General features: G+C 32.6%; 2 protein-coding genes across 4 annotated transcripts; one reads left to right on the forward strand and one right to left on the reverse strand.

The window, feature by feature from the left end:
• LOC124836354 (TLDc domain protein) lies at positions 1-3,309 on the forward strand. 3 transcript variants are annotated; one of them, XM_088104769.1, is made up of 3 exons: positions 1-301; positions 429-961; positions 2,795-3,309. In XM_088104769.1, the coding sequence occupies exons 1-2, from the start codon at positions 130-132 to the stop codon at positions 944-946; spliced, it is 690 nt and encodes a 229-aa protein (XP_087960895.1). In that variant the 5' UTR covers positions 1-129; the 3' UTR covers positions 947-961; positions 2,795-3,309. The 3 variants fall into 3 exon arrangements, with proteins under 3 accessions (XP_087960895.1, XP_047167461.1, XP_047167460.1); XM_047311505.2 differs by lacking the exon at positions 2,795-3,309 and adding an exon at positions 1,991-2,430; XM_047311504.2 differs by lacking the exon at positions 2,795-3,309 and having other exon boundaries at positions 5-301; positions 429-1,083.
• A 251-nt stretch (positions 3,310-3,560) lies between these two features.
• Positions 3,561-6,309, reverse strand: NAC011 (NAC domain containing protein 11). Its single transcript, XM_047311503.2, has 4 exons — positions 5,580-6,309; positions 4,945-5,231; positions 4,382-4,696; positions 3,561-4,290 (listed from the first exon to the last, which is right to left on the reverse strand). Exons 1-4 carry the CDS (start codon positions 5,734-5,736, stop codon positions 4,018-4,020), a joined length of 1,032 nt encoding a protein of 343 aa, XP_047167459.1. The 5' UTR covers positions 5,737-6,309; the 3' UTR covers positions 3,561-4,017.
• Positions 6,310-19,406: the final 13,097 nt, after the last annotated feature.

Raw genomic sequence — 19,406 nt, forward strand, 5'->3', positions numbered from 1 at the left:
AGATTTTATTCCAAAAACATAGGGTGAAAAAGGGGTAGAAGATATTTTGTGAGGAAATATGGATAAGATGTTGAATTGTGGTTCAAAAGAGGAAGAGAGAAGAGATAGTGCTTAGTTGGTGATCTGTGGATGGCATATTGCATTCCAAACTCACCATCACTCCAGGGTTGGAAGACAAGCACAAATGGCTTATTTGGTTGGAACATAGGCAAGAAGAATGTTAATGACAAACCTCAGACTAAATACTATGATATTGATCTCACTTTCTCAACTTCTCTGGTGGACAAAACATTTTTGAGAGGTACTTCTACGATCCCTTTTTCTATCTGCCTAATTACTGAACAACACATAGAATCATAGTACTATTTCTATATACTGTTACAATGATCCATGAACTCAAAATATATATTTGACATAATTTTTATCAGGGAAGGAGCTAAAGTGCTGCTATAGGGCTTCGATTGATGGGTTCAGTGCTACAAATTTCCACGAATGCTGTGACTTCAAGGGGCCATGCGTGATAATCGGCTACACAAACAAGTCTTTCAAGTTTGGTGCATTTAACCCTGAAGGGTATAGAAGCACAGATGACTACTATGATACATTTGATGCCTTCCTATTTTACTGGCTAGACAATGAAGCTAAGCCCATTATTTTGCCCAAAGTTGGTGGAAGTGGTGCAGCCCTGTTTGATTATGCACGTGGTGGCCCACAATTTGGGGCAGATGGGCTTCTCATAGGGCCCCCATTGGCCCCAGTTATGGGGGGCTTTGCTGGGCCTGATACCAATTCTGGCATTGGTGACTTGAGACAAGCGAAGTCTAGATTGGGATTGTCTTATGCCAAAAGAGAGGATGGGAAGGAGTCTATATTTGGTGATGAGTCAAGGGCAACCCTTCAAGAAGTGGAAGTCTTTTGTAGTCCTCAAATTGCAAGCTTATACTAGAACTTCATAAAGAGGGTAAGTAACACTATACTATAATAGTATATTTTGTGCTGTCCACGTCTATAATGAGTCAATGTCTGTGTATTGTAATATTTTGTGCATGAATGAATACGTAACCACTTGGGTCTTTGATCTCATCTTCCACTACAAGGATTCACCAAGAAATTTATAAAGTACCAATACCTGCTGAATAAATTAACTTCCACTGAGGATGCTTTTCACTCATTTCGTTTTCAACTCCTCCAGTGGAGAATAATGGTTGAAGGATTATTTATTTCTTAATCAACCACATTAAAGCAATGCTTAGCGAGGAAAAAGTCACATTAGTACTTTAAGAGTTAACTGTATGTTGGTGGCCAGAATCTGTCACAATCTTTATCAGATTATAGGTCGTTTTGTGTTTGAAGAGTTCTGGAATTGTTGCCCCTTTATGAAAGTGTTCCTGAAAATCTTGCTTTGCTGACATGCATTTTCGCTTGAGAATGAGAAGATGCTGAGGGAACAATATGCTTACTTCAGAAGAAGGCATAGATGTGTGTCATTGTTTACTTCTGTACTTCCACAAAATATTAGTCATTTTATCTGTTAATTTATGAGATTAATATTTAACATTTTAATCGTTATTTTAAGTAGTTTTACTTACTAGAAAGAATAACAAAGTAGTCATGATGGCAAAGGATAACCATAAGATAATTTATAATATTTTAGAAGGTCGAGATCCCAGCCTAATCTTATCGTTCTCGAAATTGTTACAACTGTGTTGTTATTGACAAATAGAGGGAGGGGTTTGGTGAACAAGCTTTATCATTGGGGCTAATAAATTTTTAATAGTGATAGAACATAACTAAAAGCAATAAAAAGAAATGTTAAGAGTTATATTCTTATAAAGTATCCTTTGTTGTGCTTCCGTCTGCCAGAAAAGATGTATTGGAAACATGACAGTGTAATCACCTTGGTATTTTTTTATACATGGGAACCTCTTTGTGAACAACGAGTATTCAATAAATTTCTTAATCGTTACTCAAAGAGCTTTTCATGAAACAGACATTTTAAAATAGAGTCAATGTATTGTGGCTTCGTGGAAACCTTGAATTGCGGTGTTGGAAGATGCAGCAACGGGGCTTCTAAAAGCTATACAGGGGCTGGTTGAATATCAATATACAAATTTCACTCTTGAGATGAACTGCAAGATGGTGGTGAAAAAAGTGTTCAGTAATGTAACCGATTCTTTGGAACTTTGAGCTGCTGCTGTTATATACTCTCCCAAAATCCAAACTACAGAGTTGAGTTAGTAAAGAAACATGCAAATGGTGAGCCCAGCAGTTAGTTATGCAAAGCTCAAGAAACATCATCATAATACTACTTGTATTTACAATTGCATCGTTAATATGGGTTGATGCAGATTTTGTCAAGAAAACAATTGTTGGAGGTTAATCCACCGCAACATCCTAACTGTTTTTGCAATATGTTCTGTTTAAATCATATTTCTCATTAACCTTAGATTAAACCATTGTTTTCAAGGCTGCAAATAAAACAACAAACCCTCAAAAAGTTCCAACTAAAGATCTTAGGAATGACTGCAATTAGAACCACCCTTCAGTAAACCAATTATGCCTGACTGTTCTTTAGCACAAACTTCGCCCCCACATCATTAGCTAGCAATTTTAGTGGTTAGTTGTTTAACTTTTACAATATGTTAAATGATATTTGAGAAGGTATGAATGATTGAAAATAATGATAGTAACTCTAGTCATTGCTCTACAACTCTTCTTATAGTTGAATTATTGAAGTGACTATCATATTGGTGAATAGTTATTTGAACTGTTTGGATAGCATGTGTCTTTACAGAGGCGGTGGCTTCTGATTGAGTGGAGAAAAAGCCAAAAGCTGCACTGAACAGTCATCACAATTAACACAACACTTAAGTGGTGGATTGCAGAACCTAAAAGCAAATCCTTAACACACCCCACTGCTTAAGTGGTAAGGATGGTAGAATTTCTCAATTACCACCAAATAACGGGTTGACATAATTCTTCCTTACTTCACAAAGTATTCCAATAAAATATTCTTTGATTAAAGCTGCTGATTCATTGACATAGAATCCATTAAAAGGTCATTAACACCTATTATCACCCACTAAGGCAAAAAGGACAAGCCAGCCGTATCTTGGATGCTAATCAAAACAACTGTACGGTGAAATGTCATGTCAATTCTAAATGTAGAATTTCATTTTACCTTTATTTTTATAGGAAAAAACAAAAATGAAATGACCACCATATGTGGCGGCTGAGTTGACTGAAAGCTAAACCAAAGAGTCCTGTTATTCACATGCATAATCTAATTTCTTTTAGCTTTGTCTTCTACTTTCAGTTTTTCAAAAATTAAGGGTCTGCATCATTCTTTATTTGGTATACAAACTATTTTAAATCCGTAATCTTACTGTATAGAAACTTTGACATAGTAGAGCAATGTGACAAATAGAATCTATCCCTCAATATTCTTATAGCTTGTTGAACATATACGAAAATATCAACATGCAAGGAAGCCTTGAGTGAAGACAATCATAACATATGCACTAGATGATAGGAGGAGAGGATTTTGAGTCTTGACAGCATTTATATGAAGTTTTCCCATTATATAACTTTATTTTATAGAACCACACATACAGATGGCTGAATGTAAACCAACTCCGGCAATATGGATAAAAGTGATGTTGCCTGGGGATCCTACATAACGGTGTAAATGATAAACATAATCAATACCACTTCAGGCAGAAAATAATTTCTGCTTGCTACACAACAAGGTGATTCTACTCATTATTTATCACTCCAAGACATACATTAAAAAGCGTTGTCTCAGATTCCTTATAATGCCACACCAAGTAAAACTATAGTTAACTAATCCCCACAAGGAGTTATGACAACCCTTAAATTGCCTTCCTGCAACTTCAGATCACCAGCTCTTATCTCCACTTGTTGGCCTTTGAATTAGTCCTTCATCACAATTTGACACCGTGCGTTGCAAGAAAAGTGAGAGAATGGTCTTCCTTTTGCTTTTAGATTTTAAAAGGGTCATGGATATGAGATTGAGTTAATTTGATCATAATCTTCATAAGGGACATCTCCATTTCCATAGAAGTCCATGGAATTCCATTCTCTTGAGTAAGGTGACATGCCGCCAATTTGACTGAGAGTATCAGCAAATTCAACTTCTCCATTGACATTTGAGTAGGAGAAACTAGATGGAGTTTCTGAATGTTCAACTGATTGCCATTGTGTCCCCATACATGGTAAGTCATACCGTGGAAAATATTCAGATACAGCATGCTGTAATTGAGGGTAGTCCTGCAGTTAGTGAAGGAAAAAGTAAGCAACTTCTCCAAAAACTACTTATTCAATCTCAACTTTCTTTCTTTGTTTCTACTTAGATATATACCTTTGAAGAATCAAGAATCATGTCCGGGGAGATCCAGAAGTTTGAAGGATCGGTTTCCAGAGAAGCTTGGTTAATTTCTCCCATTGGAGCCACATTGTATGGAGAAGTAATTGGGCTTGAATAACGACTCTCATTATTCAGTTGGCTTGCATGAGAGGAAGAATCACCAGAGTTGCTGAATGGCTCACCAGAGAATCTCACTGAGGTGTCACTCCCATTAATGGAACTGCTTGCAGCCCTTTTGCCCTTGTTTTCTCCCTTCGTAGCACTTGCTTTCTCATTCTTCTTAATAACCCGGCACAAGGCAAAACCACCCTACAATGACCACAAACAAACTAGCTGAAGTCTTTCAGTATTACCCTAGCAAATTAAAGCCAACCCTTTATAGAAGAAGATAATAAAGAACAAAGAAGAATCAAAATTCTTTTACAAGTTAAATTTAACTTATACACCTCAATTTTTATTTTGAGACAAAAGCTTTATAAAAGTTGAAGTACATAAGATGTTTTTAACCAATGTTAAAACAGAAATTTATCCAAAATATGGCATGAATGTGATTGTACCTGGAAAGAAGGTGTGGGTTGGCCAAGATCATCACAGAGGCGATACTCATGCATGACCCAATCAGTTCTATCTCCTAAAGGGGCCCTCCCAGCATAGAAAACCAAGGTCTTGCGGTACCCAGTAACATTGGATGGATCAGACTGGCACACCACCTTTCTGTCTTTTCCGGTGGCTTTCCAATACCCAGCTTTGGTAGCTCTATTTGTTCTTGATCCATTTGGGTACTTGCGATCCCGTGGACAGAAGAAAAACCATTCCATATCCCGTTTTGGAAGGAAAGACTTCTCTGCATTACACACCTGATACGAGTTAGCCTTCTCACATTTCCTTACGAGAAAAAATAAAATGCAACAAATAAATCCAGTAAAACCATGACTCTTTTTTTTACTGAGGAATTCGTATCGAACAGCTTTTAGTTTTACAGCTCAGAATGATTAACCGCTAAAGAAAAAGTGAAAAGAAAAACAGACAAAACAGTCACTCGCTTTCTTTGTGGTGTTCATAAAGTTGCGTTTCACACTGGTCTGGTCCATTTACTATGTTAAACTTGCATCAGAAAGGTTTCTTTTTTACGTCTCTGCATAGTATAGTAAGGGTGCTGATAAAATTATCAAAATGTGAAATCGAAGATTACCCGGCAACTCCCAGGGATCGAATTTGTAAAAATCGATCACAGGGATAACTTCAAGCTCAATTTCAAGCCCTTCTACTTTTCTTTTAAGGTAGTATCCCACTAGTTCCTCATCAGTTGGATGGAAACGAAATCCTGGCGGCAGTGTTGCCCCTCCCATATTGAAAGAAAGAGTCACAAAAAATTGTGAAGCTGATGAAGAAAAAGTAACCAAAGCTATATAGCAAGAGATTAAAAAAAAAGTAGTTTCCAGGATCTTTTGGAAGGATTAGGACATAATTATTGCTAGGTGCCAAGACTATATCTATTAAAGATTTGGAAGATCCAGAAATAGAAGCTTTTGTCTACAACAGATTTTTTATCAAATGTCAAGTGACACTTCCACAGAGTGCATCCATTAAATGCAAGGATCATCGTCTTGAAGAAATTAGAAATCTCTTATGGCACCTATTCCCCTCCAACCCCACCACCACCCTTAAGTTTCAAAACCCTGAAAGCTGGAACAAAATGAATGAAACTAAATGAGTAGTATCAAGAAGTTAAAATAACTGCGACTCAATTAAGTTTGCAAAGCAAAAATGAGAACAAGAATGGGAACTTCGTCACAAGTTTCCAAAAGGAATGAACAAATTCAGAATAACACTGAAATTGAGTGAGATGCGCCCACTAATAGAAAGTGGTGATGGATGTGTGAGTTCTTTGAGATGAGGAAGATGAGAGAATGTAGAGTAAAAGCATGAGTCACTGATGGTGTGCTATTTATAGCATTTGATAAGGGAACCAAAAGTCCAAAATTTAGCACACCGAAAGTTTGAGAATGAGATTACTTGTCTCAAGTGCACCAAAAATTCCAAAGTAAAGTGGCCCACCACTCCAACCAGTTTACGTTCACACCTACGAACTATAGTTTACTTCCTGCCAATTCAATTAATTTACCGTTATTTAATGTTTTCCATTTCATGCGATTTGGGTTCTTCCCAATGGCTTATTCCTTAATTTGCATTCTAGTTGAAAAATGGATTGTAAAACCAGGTAAGGTAATGATTTAACCTGGCTTAAATCTATAGCAAAAGCAGGGCGTTGTGCCTCCAATTTCATCAAAGTACGTTTCAGTTTTCAAAGTATATTCATGAGTGAGTATATTCAACATTGACCGTATAAGAAAACGTTGAAAGTACAAAATTATTATCCAAGAGTCTTAAAAGCCACTCTTGGTAGAATTTCTCCCTCTCTTTTTGGGACTTACAACCATTCTTTCTCTGTTTGAATCCCTACTTTTTTTCTTCTTCAAAGAACACTTAGAAAAGTATGTTCATTGTGATGCTGAAAACATATAACCCGTAATTTGTTACGTTTTGAAAGGAAATAAAAAAGGTTAAAAGCAATCACCTGTGTTAAAGCGACAGCATTGCGAAGCTTATTGCCATATTTGAATTACCATTGAAGTAAAGTTGATTTTAAAAAAGTTGCATTAAAATATGTGCATTTCATTAAAAGTACAAAATATAGTTTTGCGATACTGGGCTTACTCTAACTACTTACTATAATTTTATGCCGCAGGAGAAACACAAAGGATAAATTTTAATAAACTAAAGAGCTTAATTCTGACAGACTACAAGCACAAAGTCCATTAATTAATTATAAATAATTTTAAATATAATTTTTAAAACAAATATTATAAAAGTAATAACTGTATCTTTTATCACAGTGAATAATTAATAACACTGATGTAAAATATATTTTACCAACGAATTCATTTTCAGTAAATTCTAAATTGAATGTGTTTGGTAGAATAGCTTTCAATTTTCAAGTGCACGAGACCTAGGAATACACACAATTGATTTGATGGGAGCTTTTTCTATCTTTAACCTCATTGGAACCTTTAATGCAAATTGATAAGAAAAAGCTAAATCAAAGGAACACATACATACCATCAACAACAAGAGTAGCATGGCTACCATTTTATGCATATTTTAAAATCAGAACACACACTGTAACACTGATAGAATTGTATTCTCTTACAACATCATGCAATACTAAATTGTCGTCTAAAAGAAGATTATGTATGGTTTTTCGTAAATACTTATAACATCGAAGAGAATTTAACATTCTTATCTTAAAAAATGTTAACAAAAAGGTTTAAAGATGACAGAAGTGGTATGAATGGAGAAAAGTGAGGAAAATAAGAGAGTGAAGTGGGGTCAGAGAGATTCCACGGTGGTGCTGGCGCTACCGTCAAGTTTCTGCCACGTCACTATGAATAATGGGACATTTAAAATTGAAGTGATTGTGTCATCATGTGGGACCGAGGCTTGGAAAAAGAAAATTCCCAAAAAGTGCTTAATCAGTTTATGATCTTTATTTCTGGTGAATTCACATGTAACTATGTAATGTAAAATGCTTTAACCAAACTCCCTCTCAACTCTTTTTGGTGGGACCATCTTACAGTGTTTGGTGATGAAGGAAAATCTTGGACAATGTTTAGTGGGATATCTTGCATACTTATCAGAGAAAGAACAAAAGGGCAAACTGATTAAAATCCTTAAGTTGAGTCAGTTTAGTCTTAACTATGGGACATGTATAACTTTTATTACTCTAACCACACCCAATTTCGTTGTGGAATATTGCATTATTATATGGGTAGTTGGGGATGATGGCTACCTTTTTTATCTTCTCAGGGACAAACTTACGTCTTCCTTCCCATTATTTTTTTATTTCATCTCACATGTATTTTCCAAAAGAATAAAACATCACGTAAGAGTTCTTACCAGATATTTATTTCCTCGTTAATATTGATATGTTTGGTCTGTTTTTTTTTTGTGGCCGAGGGGAAAAGTTTGATCAGCAAAGCAAAACAAGAGAGCATGGCTTGGAAGTACCTTGCACTATCTTTTAAGATGTGAAAAAGGCAAAAGGAAACGAGCCCCAATAATTAAGCAGAACTTACGAGTTTTTACACTATAAGTTGGCTTATCGAATTTAAATCTTAATTAGCATTTTTGTGTATCGAAAACGTCATTGGAAAAGAAATTTCCGCAGAGATAATCATCCAATCCTAGCATAAATCTTTGATTGAATTTAAAGTTGATAAAAACTTTACATCAATGTTAGAACGAAAAGGAAAAAAGAAGCACACTCTGGTTTGATGGATCCCACAACCTAGTCATCTGGTTTGCAGTTTTTTTAGATTTGTCACATTTTTACCTGTCAGAATGAACAACACTGGGTATGATTAAACTCCTTTTGTTACGCGGAGTTGTTTCTATTTGGAGAGTGATGTTCACTATTTTGGCTTTGTAGGACATAGCTATAATTTATTGACCTTTAAGAGTTTTGCGTTCACACAGTGGGTGGGAGAAAGCAAAATCAAAAGGCTCAAACAACGTTATGTATGGACTTAATTTACTTTCTTGCCTCGTGTATCATATTCCATTTATCCTTGCATATCAACCCTATCTTCTTAATTTTTCTACTCTGAATTATATCATATCACACATTGTTTTTTAATCTATTAGGTTAGGTTTGTCAATTATATATAATACACGGTGTGCGTGCGTATGCGTGAATCTGAACAAAAATGGAAGAAGAATGAAAAAATTATTGAGTTGAGATTATATCCAAAATCTTAATGACAATACTTGCATACCTCACCAGGTGACATTTTAGAATCAGATGCATGGTTCTTTGACGTCTTTTTTGGATTTATCTCCCTTACACACCAAGTTTACAAATCCAACAAGATTATTCTATGATTCTAATTATGACTTTTAACTTTCATGGTCGCTAGACCTTGTTCACGCTCTATGTATCAATAATTTCTTAAAGCATAAAGATGATGCAATTTTATACATGAAAAAATATTAAGTCATATATACTTAATTAAAAGATATATAAATTTTGAATATTCAAACTTAATTATAATTTATTCAAATTCATCAAAAACTTGAAACTTAATCAAATTATTTATTTATAAACTAATTTCTTAAATAATTGTTAATAAAATTAAGTAATTAAATCATTCAGGATATCTAATTATCCAATTGAAAATATTAACCAACCAATATAGTTTTACTTTACAACTAAATAAAAATAACGTACATTAGAGACAGATCGGCGTTCAATATTGCGGGGCAATTCAACTATTTTTATTTTTTTAGTTTCTCTGCAAAATTTCTTCACAGTAGAAAAAAATCACTGGTTAAAAATTGCAAAAAAAAAAATTGCATCTTTCTAGCAATTAGGTAAGAGGTTTCAACCTATATTAGTTTTCTTAGCTTATCTTTTGTACTTTCCACTTAATAAACAAATATGAATAAATGTTCACATACACTTGTTTTTACGTTTTAACTGGTGTAATATGTTTTAGTTTTGAAGAAAATGAAATATATAACAATATAGTGATAGTTTTTAAAATTTTGTAAATTTACATGCTTCTGTTACAAAAGATCACTGGTTAAAAATTGCGAAAAAATTTGCATCTTTTTAACAATTAGGTAAGACGTTTCATTTTGTACTTTCTGGTTAATAGACCAATTTGAATAAATTATATTCACACACACTTGTTTTGGCGTTTTAACTCATCTAATATGTTTTAGTTTTGAAGAAACTGAAATGACAATTTTTTTAAATTTTGTAAATGCTTAAATGTTTATTTCGTCCTGATGAGGTGAATTTCTATTTAGTATCCAGTTTTAAGTGAATTTCTATTTAGTACCCGGTTTTAAAAATGAAGACATTGGGTCCCTGCGTTATGAAAAGTGTATGAATAATGTGATGTCCGTTAAGTTGACAGCAACGGCGTTAAGTCCATGATGTGGCCGTACTTTTTCTCTTCTCTCTTCTGCTGTCCAGCTTTTGCTCTCTCTTGTTTAGTTTTTTCTTTAATGATTTGTTGAACTTGTTCTTTGTGGACCTTATTCATATACTTTTCATAACATAGAGACCGAATGTCTTCATTTTTAAAACTGGGTACTAAACAGAAATTCACCTCTTAACATGGTAACGAAGTAAGCATTTAAGCCTTTTGTAAATTTATAGGGTAAAAGAACCGAAACCATATCTTTTTTAGTATCTATTGATAGAAAACCGAAATAGAAAGATATATTAAAATTTTCAAAAATTATTTTATTTTTTTTCTTCTGAAAATGATATATAGCCTCAGATTTAATAGAATCAAAGCCATATGTTCTTTCTGTTTCAGTTCTATTAACAACTAAAACCACAAGGCAATTAAAATTTAATTTTAATTAAATTTAATTTGATAAAATATAAATTAATTTTAATTTTAATTAAATTAAATTTAATAAAATATAATTTTTTTATTTTTTACGGATAGCGAAGACCCGTGGATACAAGTAGTATAATACTCATACCCGGCCTGTTTATAAACGGGTATTAAAATATCCATTACTCGCTACCCACAAGTAATAAGTAGCGGATATCAACTATTCATCCTGAATTTTATATGCAGATACCCATGAACACGAGTATTTTTGTCATCCATGCATGTGAATGACATGATGCCCAATGATGCAAAAACTCCTTTGTATGTCGACTCAACTAAGTTCACATGATTATCAACGATATTAAGGCTCATGAATTTGAATGCGACTAATGAATAGACCGATAAGAATTTCATAAAATTATTTGTGTTATTGAATGAAATGCTTCTAGATGGAAATACATTACCCACCTATAATTATGATGTTAAGAAAATTCTTTGTCCAATGGATATGGAGTATAAAATGATACATGCATGTCCTAATGATTAAATATTATACAGAAAAGAATTTGAAGGTTTGAAAAAATGTATGAAATGTGGGTTATCATGGTACAAGCCACAAAACAACAGTTAATATAGTGGTCAGATAAAAAATGATGGCTCCGCTGTGAAAGTAGTTTGGTACCTTCCAATTCTGCCCAGACTTAAGCAGCGTTTGTTTGTAAATCTAAAAGACACTAAAAACCTTAGGTGCCATGCAACTGAGAGAACAATTCACGATCTGCTTCATCATCCATATGATTCAATGCAATGGAAAAATAGTGATCATGAACTTCCCAAATTTGATCAAGATTGTAGAAATCTTCGATTTAATTTAGTTACTAATAGAATGAATCCATTTGATAATTTAAGTACAAACTTGAGTTGATGGCTCATTATATTGATAATTTACAACTTATTTCCTAGATTGTGCATGAAAAAAAGTACTTGATGTTCTTTATGATGATATCTGGTTCAAGACAGTCTGAAAATTACATAAATGTTTATCTCAATCAACTAGTTGAAGACTTGAAGTTGTTGTAGGTTGATGGAGTATGACTTTGCTTCTGAAACTTTCGTGATGCATGCTATGTTATTTGGCAACATTAGTGACTTCCCAGTTTACGGTGATATGTTATTCGTGATGCATGTTATGCTATGTTCTAGTGTTAAGGATATAACTTGCACAAGTCTCTCACCAACCATCTCAAACAAGTTATAGATTGGTAAAAAATCTCAATGTTATCTCAATGTTATGAACTTTCTTTGTTGTAAAAGTGTATCCTAAAATATTCCATTTTTTTGTAGTTCAATTGCAGGACATATGATGTTGCCAGGAAAATCAACTACTAAGGCTAAAAAGCTTGTATGGTTGGCCTTCAAGGTTTGGTATTTTGGTCCATACATTCATAATTGTTTTATTCCAGTGATCTTCCTCATTTACTTATAATTATAGTGGTATATTGTAGTATAATATACAAACCGACTCATATAAGAGAGATTACTATCTAATGCATTTGATGACAACTCGTGCTCATATTATAAGTACTTGGAAAACGTTAATAATTATATTGAATAAAATATTTTTCTCTACTGTCTTTTTACACACTAATTGAAACCATTATCTTTTTGTAGAAATTTAAGAATCTTACACCAATTTTCGATAATGCCATTCATTACTTAAGGAAAGCTTGTGCAAAATATGTAATAAAAATATATAATAGTATGTAATTGTTAGGATATCATAATTTGTACAACTATCTAAATTTTTATTTTTAAGGATATCCTATTCTGTTTTTGTTCTGGAAATCATATTTTGTTTTTGTTTCTATTTTTGTGTTGGATTTTAAGCAAGTTATATATGTAGGATGAAACAAAAACAAGGAAAATGTTTAAAAAAAATGCTAACATTAGGATTTGGTTATAGCTAAAATCGAAAAAAAGGGGTATTTTACTTCGATTCAGGCTATAGCCGAAGCCAAATATCATTTAAAAAAATGTTTAAAAAAATAAACAACTTTCGGCCTTGACTATTATAAAATCGAAGAAAAAAATGGTATATCGCTTCGGTTATAATTAGAACCAATGCTAAAGACTCTTAAAATTAATTAATTATTTTAAATTAGAAAGTGTATATGGTCTCGGTTATTCGCAGAATTAAAGCATAAAAGAGGTTTGACCTCGATTATCCTCGTAATCAATGCTATATACTCTTTTTGATTTAAAATAATTATTCAATTTTAAGCGTCTTTAGCATATGTTCTCATTCAAATCAAGACCAAATATTTTTAAAAAATTAAATAATTATTTTAAATCATAATGAATATATAGTTTAAGTTTTGAGCAAAACCAAAACCAAATAAATAATTTTTTTTTAAATTTTTGGTTTAGTATTTCGAGTTTTTTTACCCAAAACAAATATGAACTTTTTTGTTTTGGTTTATAACCAATGCCAAAAATTATTATTTTTTTTACCAATTTTAATAGGCTTAGGTGGTAAAACCGATATCCATCATAAAAAATAGGATAAAAGATGTTATTATAAATCTAAATTTAATTTCCCACATTTATAGGTATAGATTATAAAGATGGTAGCAGAAAAATGATGGAAGTGCAAATTCTACCTTCAATGTATTAAAAAGTTTGTTACAAATAAATGATGAACGTAATAAATTTGTAAGGATTAATTTTGGTTTATTATGTGATTTCTTAAAGTTTCTACATTTTTGTAATATTGTGTGTCTAGAGATTGATTGATGAACTAAAAAAGACAAAGTATATTGACCTTATGTTGTAGCGAAACAAAAGCCGATACCCATGGTTTGAGTGTCTGAGAGAGGAAAACCAAGAGTTGAATGTGATGAATAAAATAAGGAGACAATAAACCTTATCATGGTTTGTCTACTCCTTTTGGTCCTTTGGTCTCCTGCTTCGACATTCATAATCCATATCAAATCATTCTTTTCAACCTTATTACCATCTTCTCATTCAGCTAGATGGAATCACATTTTCAATATTAGTAATAATTAATAGATAATATATTCTTATTTCGTTGACTTTCATACTCCACTCATTGTGTTACCAGCTAGTATTCTGCAATTTCCAAAAACAGATAAATCAAATTAACTGTTGTGACAACTAATTAAGGAGGATTTTTAATAACATATTTTACTTTACAATCATGAAAATAATAATATAACTACTACTTATTAAATAACTACTTAGTACGGAAAGTGTTTTTTCACTCAACTCAACTCTATTTACACTGAATATCGCGTCACTTAGGCTTGAAAATATTCTAATTAAAATCTTTTCATATAAGTATAATATATGTATATGAAGAAATCTTGCCCCTATCTTTAAGCTAAGTCATAAGTACATTGTAAGAATGGATCACTTAGTTTCAATTAATTAATAAGGACCATCTTAATCACTTTTTTCTTAATTAGCTAAATTGAATAAAAAATAGTTAAATACTTAAAAGGTCTAGAAATGATATTCGTCAAGGGTGATTAATTTTTGCCCCCGACCATGCGTGTACAAGCATTACTACCGAGATCAAGTCAAGCTTTGATAAATTTTATGATTGTTAAGATATTTTGATAAATTTTACGAAGAAATATAACATAATAAACTTTTTATTTTATTTTAAAAGATATACAATGAAGTTTGTATTATAAATTAAGGTGTAATAAGTTTATTACATGCACACTAAATTAAAGTACTTAATGCTAAATAACACTTTCACATTTTCATCTAAAAAGTATTTATTTATAATTTGTTTACAGTATTTGAGTAACATTGTTTCCAAGTCACCGATTAATTTAGTAGTTAGTAAAAGAATGAATAAATGCTGAATTTTATAACTTATAAATTATAAAAATGGGTAGATTGAAAAACATCTATTCCAAAATCAACTTATCTATACTAATATTTTTCTTAAAATCTATCGATTTTGCTAACTTTGAAAAATATTACCTGAATTTAGTATATTTTTCTGATAAAGAAAGATAACTTAAAAAAAAACGAAAACAAAAGCAAAAGCAAAAGTTCAACGAAGAAACTCAATCCCGTGGCATCTGTTATCAACAAGTCCTAATGGATTGAAAAGCGATTATAATGAGGGGAAATTCTGTGGATTGAACCATCCTCATCTCAGCCCATACCAACCAACGATTTTCTTTTAGGCGACTAGGGATGAATTTTGTTCTTTGATTATAATATTATTCTATATATTTAAATAGCTAATTTCTAACAAACCATCAATTGGGAGATTTTATGTTACACTACTCCTATAAAATTTGTGCGATTTAAGGAAGATGTAAACGAAAGAAAAAAATATAAGATAAATGGTTCAAAAATATTAAATTGATTGATGTGGTCGGATATAATGTGAACAATTACATACATTGAGAGTTACCATCCCTAAATTCTAGAAGATCATTGAGAAAAATGATAATGTGAATTATCTATCATATCTCTCGTCGAATTATGCAGACGAAGTAACATGGTAATATGATCAACTTAAAGTGGATAAAAGAAATAAGGAGTAATTATTTCTGAATGTGGTTTAAACATTATTTTATAAATCAAAAACAATAGGTGTAGATCGTTTAATATTACTAAGGTTGTTAAATGTTAATATGCAAAAAAGTTTTTTCATAACATTATTTAACCTTTCCTTCAAGTATTTTTCTGTAATTTTAAGGTATAGTGTATTGAGCAATAATCTCATATTTTTGAAGAAATTTCACAATGAAGTTCACTCAGTGTATTTACCATAGTACTCTCTATTTCTATATGATCTCACAATCTTAATTTGATTTTCACATTGCAACTCTATGTCAGCTTTACAAACTTTAAAAGCATATAAACTTCATCCTTCGAACAAAGTAAGTAAAAATACATATATTGTGAGTGATTCATCTATAAAGGTGATGAAGTATCTCAAATTATCTGCATCCCACAAATATTTGTATGAATTATTTCTAGTAGGTTTGAACTCCTTTTAGCACATTTTTTTACTTGTTAGTTTGTTTACCCTTAATGCAATCCACACAAGTCTTAAAATCAACAAAATCTAAAGTACTAAGTACTCCATCATTTATTAGTCGCTTGATTCTCTCAATGGAGATGTACAATCTTTAGTGTCATAACATAAAGGAATTCTCATTCATAATACATTGTTTAACACAACAGAAACATGCATTGAACTATAAGTATTGTGGTTTTGTAATTTAATAGAGTAAAGACCATCACATAGTCCATCAAAACCAACAACTTTCAATTTATTCAATAAAGTAAAACCAAAGTCCATAAAAATAAATGAAAAACCTAAGGGTGCAAGTTGGCAAATAGAAATTAATTTCTTACTAAAATTAGGAACATAAAAGACCTTTTATAAACACAAAAATACAACTATTGCTTAAAACAAAATTACATGTCCCGATGACTTTCGCGACTCATCTTGCTTTGTGAATAAATGCAATATTCACTTTCCATTAGGCTTAGGTTTTGCATACCTTATATGGTATTACAAACATGGGTTGTGGATATAGAGACAATCCACCATGTATTATGATTAATATTAGTCATATTATATTCATAATAAATGAAAGCAAAATTATCACCTTTCTTCTCTAATGAATTCTTAAATTTTGGACAATCCTTCTACACAAGTCCCTTATTTTATAAAAGAAACACTTGAACTTCTTCTTTATAACTGCTTTAGCTGACATTTTTCCTTTCTGATTAACTTGATTCTTCTTATTCTTAAAAGAAGTAGTCAAGTTCACTGTTTCACCTTCCTCAATTTTTCGTCTTCTTAAACACACATGGTCAATAATGCATTAATAGATTGTTTATCCTTATGTGTGTTATAAGAAATTTTAAAAGGAGCATAATTATAAGGTAGAGTACACAAAATATAATCTACTAAAAGGAATTAGACATGGTAACCTCCAAGGCTTTCAACAATGTCCCTTATGCGCATGATGTGATTACGGACTCCCTTAGTCTTGTAAGCTTTGAGGATGAGAAAATGTATGATAATAGTGTTGGAAAGAGATTTATCAAATGTAATAGATTGTTCATCAATAGTCTTTAGTAAATCTCTCACATTGCAACCCCAAATTCCAACAAAATTGTTGTTCTTTAGGAACGTTACAAAGAGACAATTTGACTTCTCCCATTTTTCATCAAGATCAATAGCATTTGGAGTGTTGGTCTCAATAATAACCAGTGGCTTTGGTTTTCTAATAGCATAATCAATGTCCATCCAACCCAAATGGAGAAGAACTTTTTCCTTCCAAAAATTATAACTATCTCCTTTTAATTTGGGAATACCACAATTGATATAAAAAATATTCATAGATTGAGAAATTGAAAATTATAAAATACATGTTCATCATCATAATTTGACACTATAACAAAATCATGTTTTGACAATGCAAACATGTCTTAATAAATTAATCTAGTGATAAAACTTGTCTATGGGTTAAAGTCTTACTAAATTAGAGTCATTTAACTAAATGATAAACTATTATACAACTATGTTCATTTTCTTAATTCCCGTGGAAAATTTAAGAAATATAATACAATATTTTATTTTAATTAATCATGTAGATGTAAGAAAAAATTTTGTGGGTAAAAATTCACCACATTGCATATAATTAATTACAAATCATGTTTATTATGTGATTATAAATATCAATCCATAAGAGAAGTTGTGGGTAATCTCTAATTCAGTAAAATTATATCGACCATTCAAACATTTAAAAAAAATATTTACAATATTAACTCTTACTAGGAAGACTTTTGATATAAAGGAGAGAGAAAATTCACTGGGAACATATAATACCAATGAGACATAAGTCTAGCGACATAAGGGATTAACACTACTTTCAACTCAAAAGCTTAAGACAATGGGTTAATGTGTTTTCACTTTTATATGGTGCTTCACTTTTCCATTTTTACCCAATGTGGGACTTAGACTCACTTGGATTCCCAACACATTGTTTTTTAGCACATCCATTGTCCAAAAAATGGTGTCAATTGCCATAAGCAAGTGGTAGCATTCCACACTACATTACTACACAGAACAAATCTCAAACTCCTTAGAGTTATTCCACAAAAGCATCGAAGGATTGTAGTGTCGATGCTTCGAGAATTTTGTTAACACCACTTCACTAATGGCAATACCTCCAATACTAACAATGTCTGGTCCGACATCAAACACAAAGGAACACACAAATAAATAATCCAAAAAAGGATAATCACGACATACTCAAGATAATGGTATTTAACCTTGTTTTGTACCAAATGTCATGAGAATTGTTTCGGTTAAATTGGTCTGAGGGTCGGTCCTCCTTCTTTGCTCTGCTCTCTTTTGATCGTTCAATGCTCTCCGCAAACGTAATCCACTCCAATGGGTGGTTGACCTGCAGAAGACACGCTCAAGTCAAATATCTTTCATAAAGAGGTCTATATTTTATTACAATAGATTAAGATGTCTTTACCTGGACATTAACCCTATATTTATAGGGCTTATGACAATCAAGCTCATTAATTCATATTGGATATGACAATAATTTTGTATATTCATATTTGATACGACAATCAAACCATTAATATTTAATAATATACCTGCTAACTGCCCATAAATACCGTATATTTTTCACTGATATGGTCAATAAGTGTATTAATTAGTCATTAATGACATCCATCTTACCTGGCTCACAATCATTGAATTACCGGTCGGTGTAGATGGCCCTCTCCTAGGACAGTCGGCTACCCATGTATAGTACATTAAGCCCCCCAAGCCCCGAGCAGTTGTTTGCAGGTGCGAAGGGGTTTAACTTTTTGTAGTTGAGTCGTGGTAGGAGCGGTTTGAGCAGTTGGCGATAAGACAAGTAACCGTTGATGATGAGACACATGGGATCGTTCCAGTTGAATTCAAAAGGTCGAATCTTCCTCACCGTTAGATTCGCTAGCAACGAACGACAAGGATTCCTTTTAGAGTTTAAGAGCTCTTGAACCTTTTCCTGCATTGAGTGACGAATGGCAGGGACTCCCTTTTGAGCTTAACAGCCTGAGAGTCTTTTCCTATGTTGAGCAATGATCGGTGGGGACCCCCTTTTAAGCTTAATAACTCGAGAACCTTTTCCTGCGTTGAGCAACGAACGAAAGGGACTCCCTTTTGAGCTTAACAGCCCGAGAGTCTTTTCCTTCGTTGGGCAATGATCGGTGGAGACCCCCCTTTTGAGCTTAATAACCCGAGAGCCTTTTCCTGTGTTGAGCAACGAACGGTAGGGACTCCCTTTTGAGCTTAACAGCCCGAGAGCCTTTTCCTATGTTGGGCAATGATCGGTGGGGAGCCCCTTTTGAGCTTAATAGCCCGAGAGCCTTTTCGCACATTGAGCAACGAACAGTAGGGACTCCCTTTTGAGCTTAACAGCCCGAGAACCTTTTCCTACGTTGGGCAATGATCGGTGGGGACCCCCTTTTAAGCTTAATAGCCCGAGAGCCTTTTCCCACGTTGAATGTCGACTCTAGAAGTTCTTTTTCCATAA

The sequence above is a fragment of the Vigna umbellata genome, chromosome 1 (assembly GCF_029865625.1).
Source record: "Vigna umbellata cultivar VRB3 chromosome 1, Vumbellata_1.0, whole genome shotgun sequence".
Taxonomy (NCBI): Eukaryota; Viridiplantae; Streptophyta; class Magnoliopsida; order Fabales; family Fabaceae; genus Vigna; species Vigna umbellata.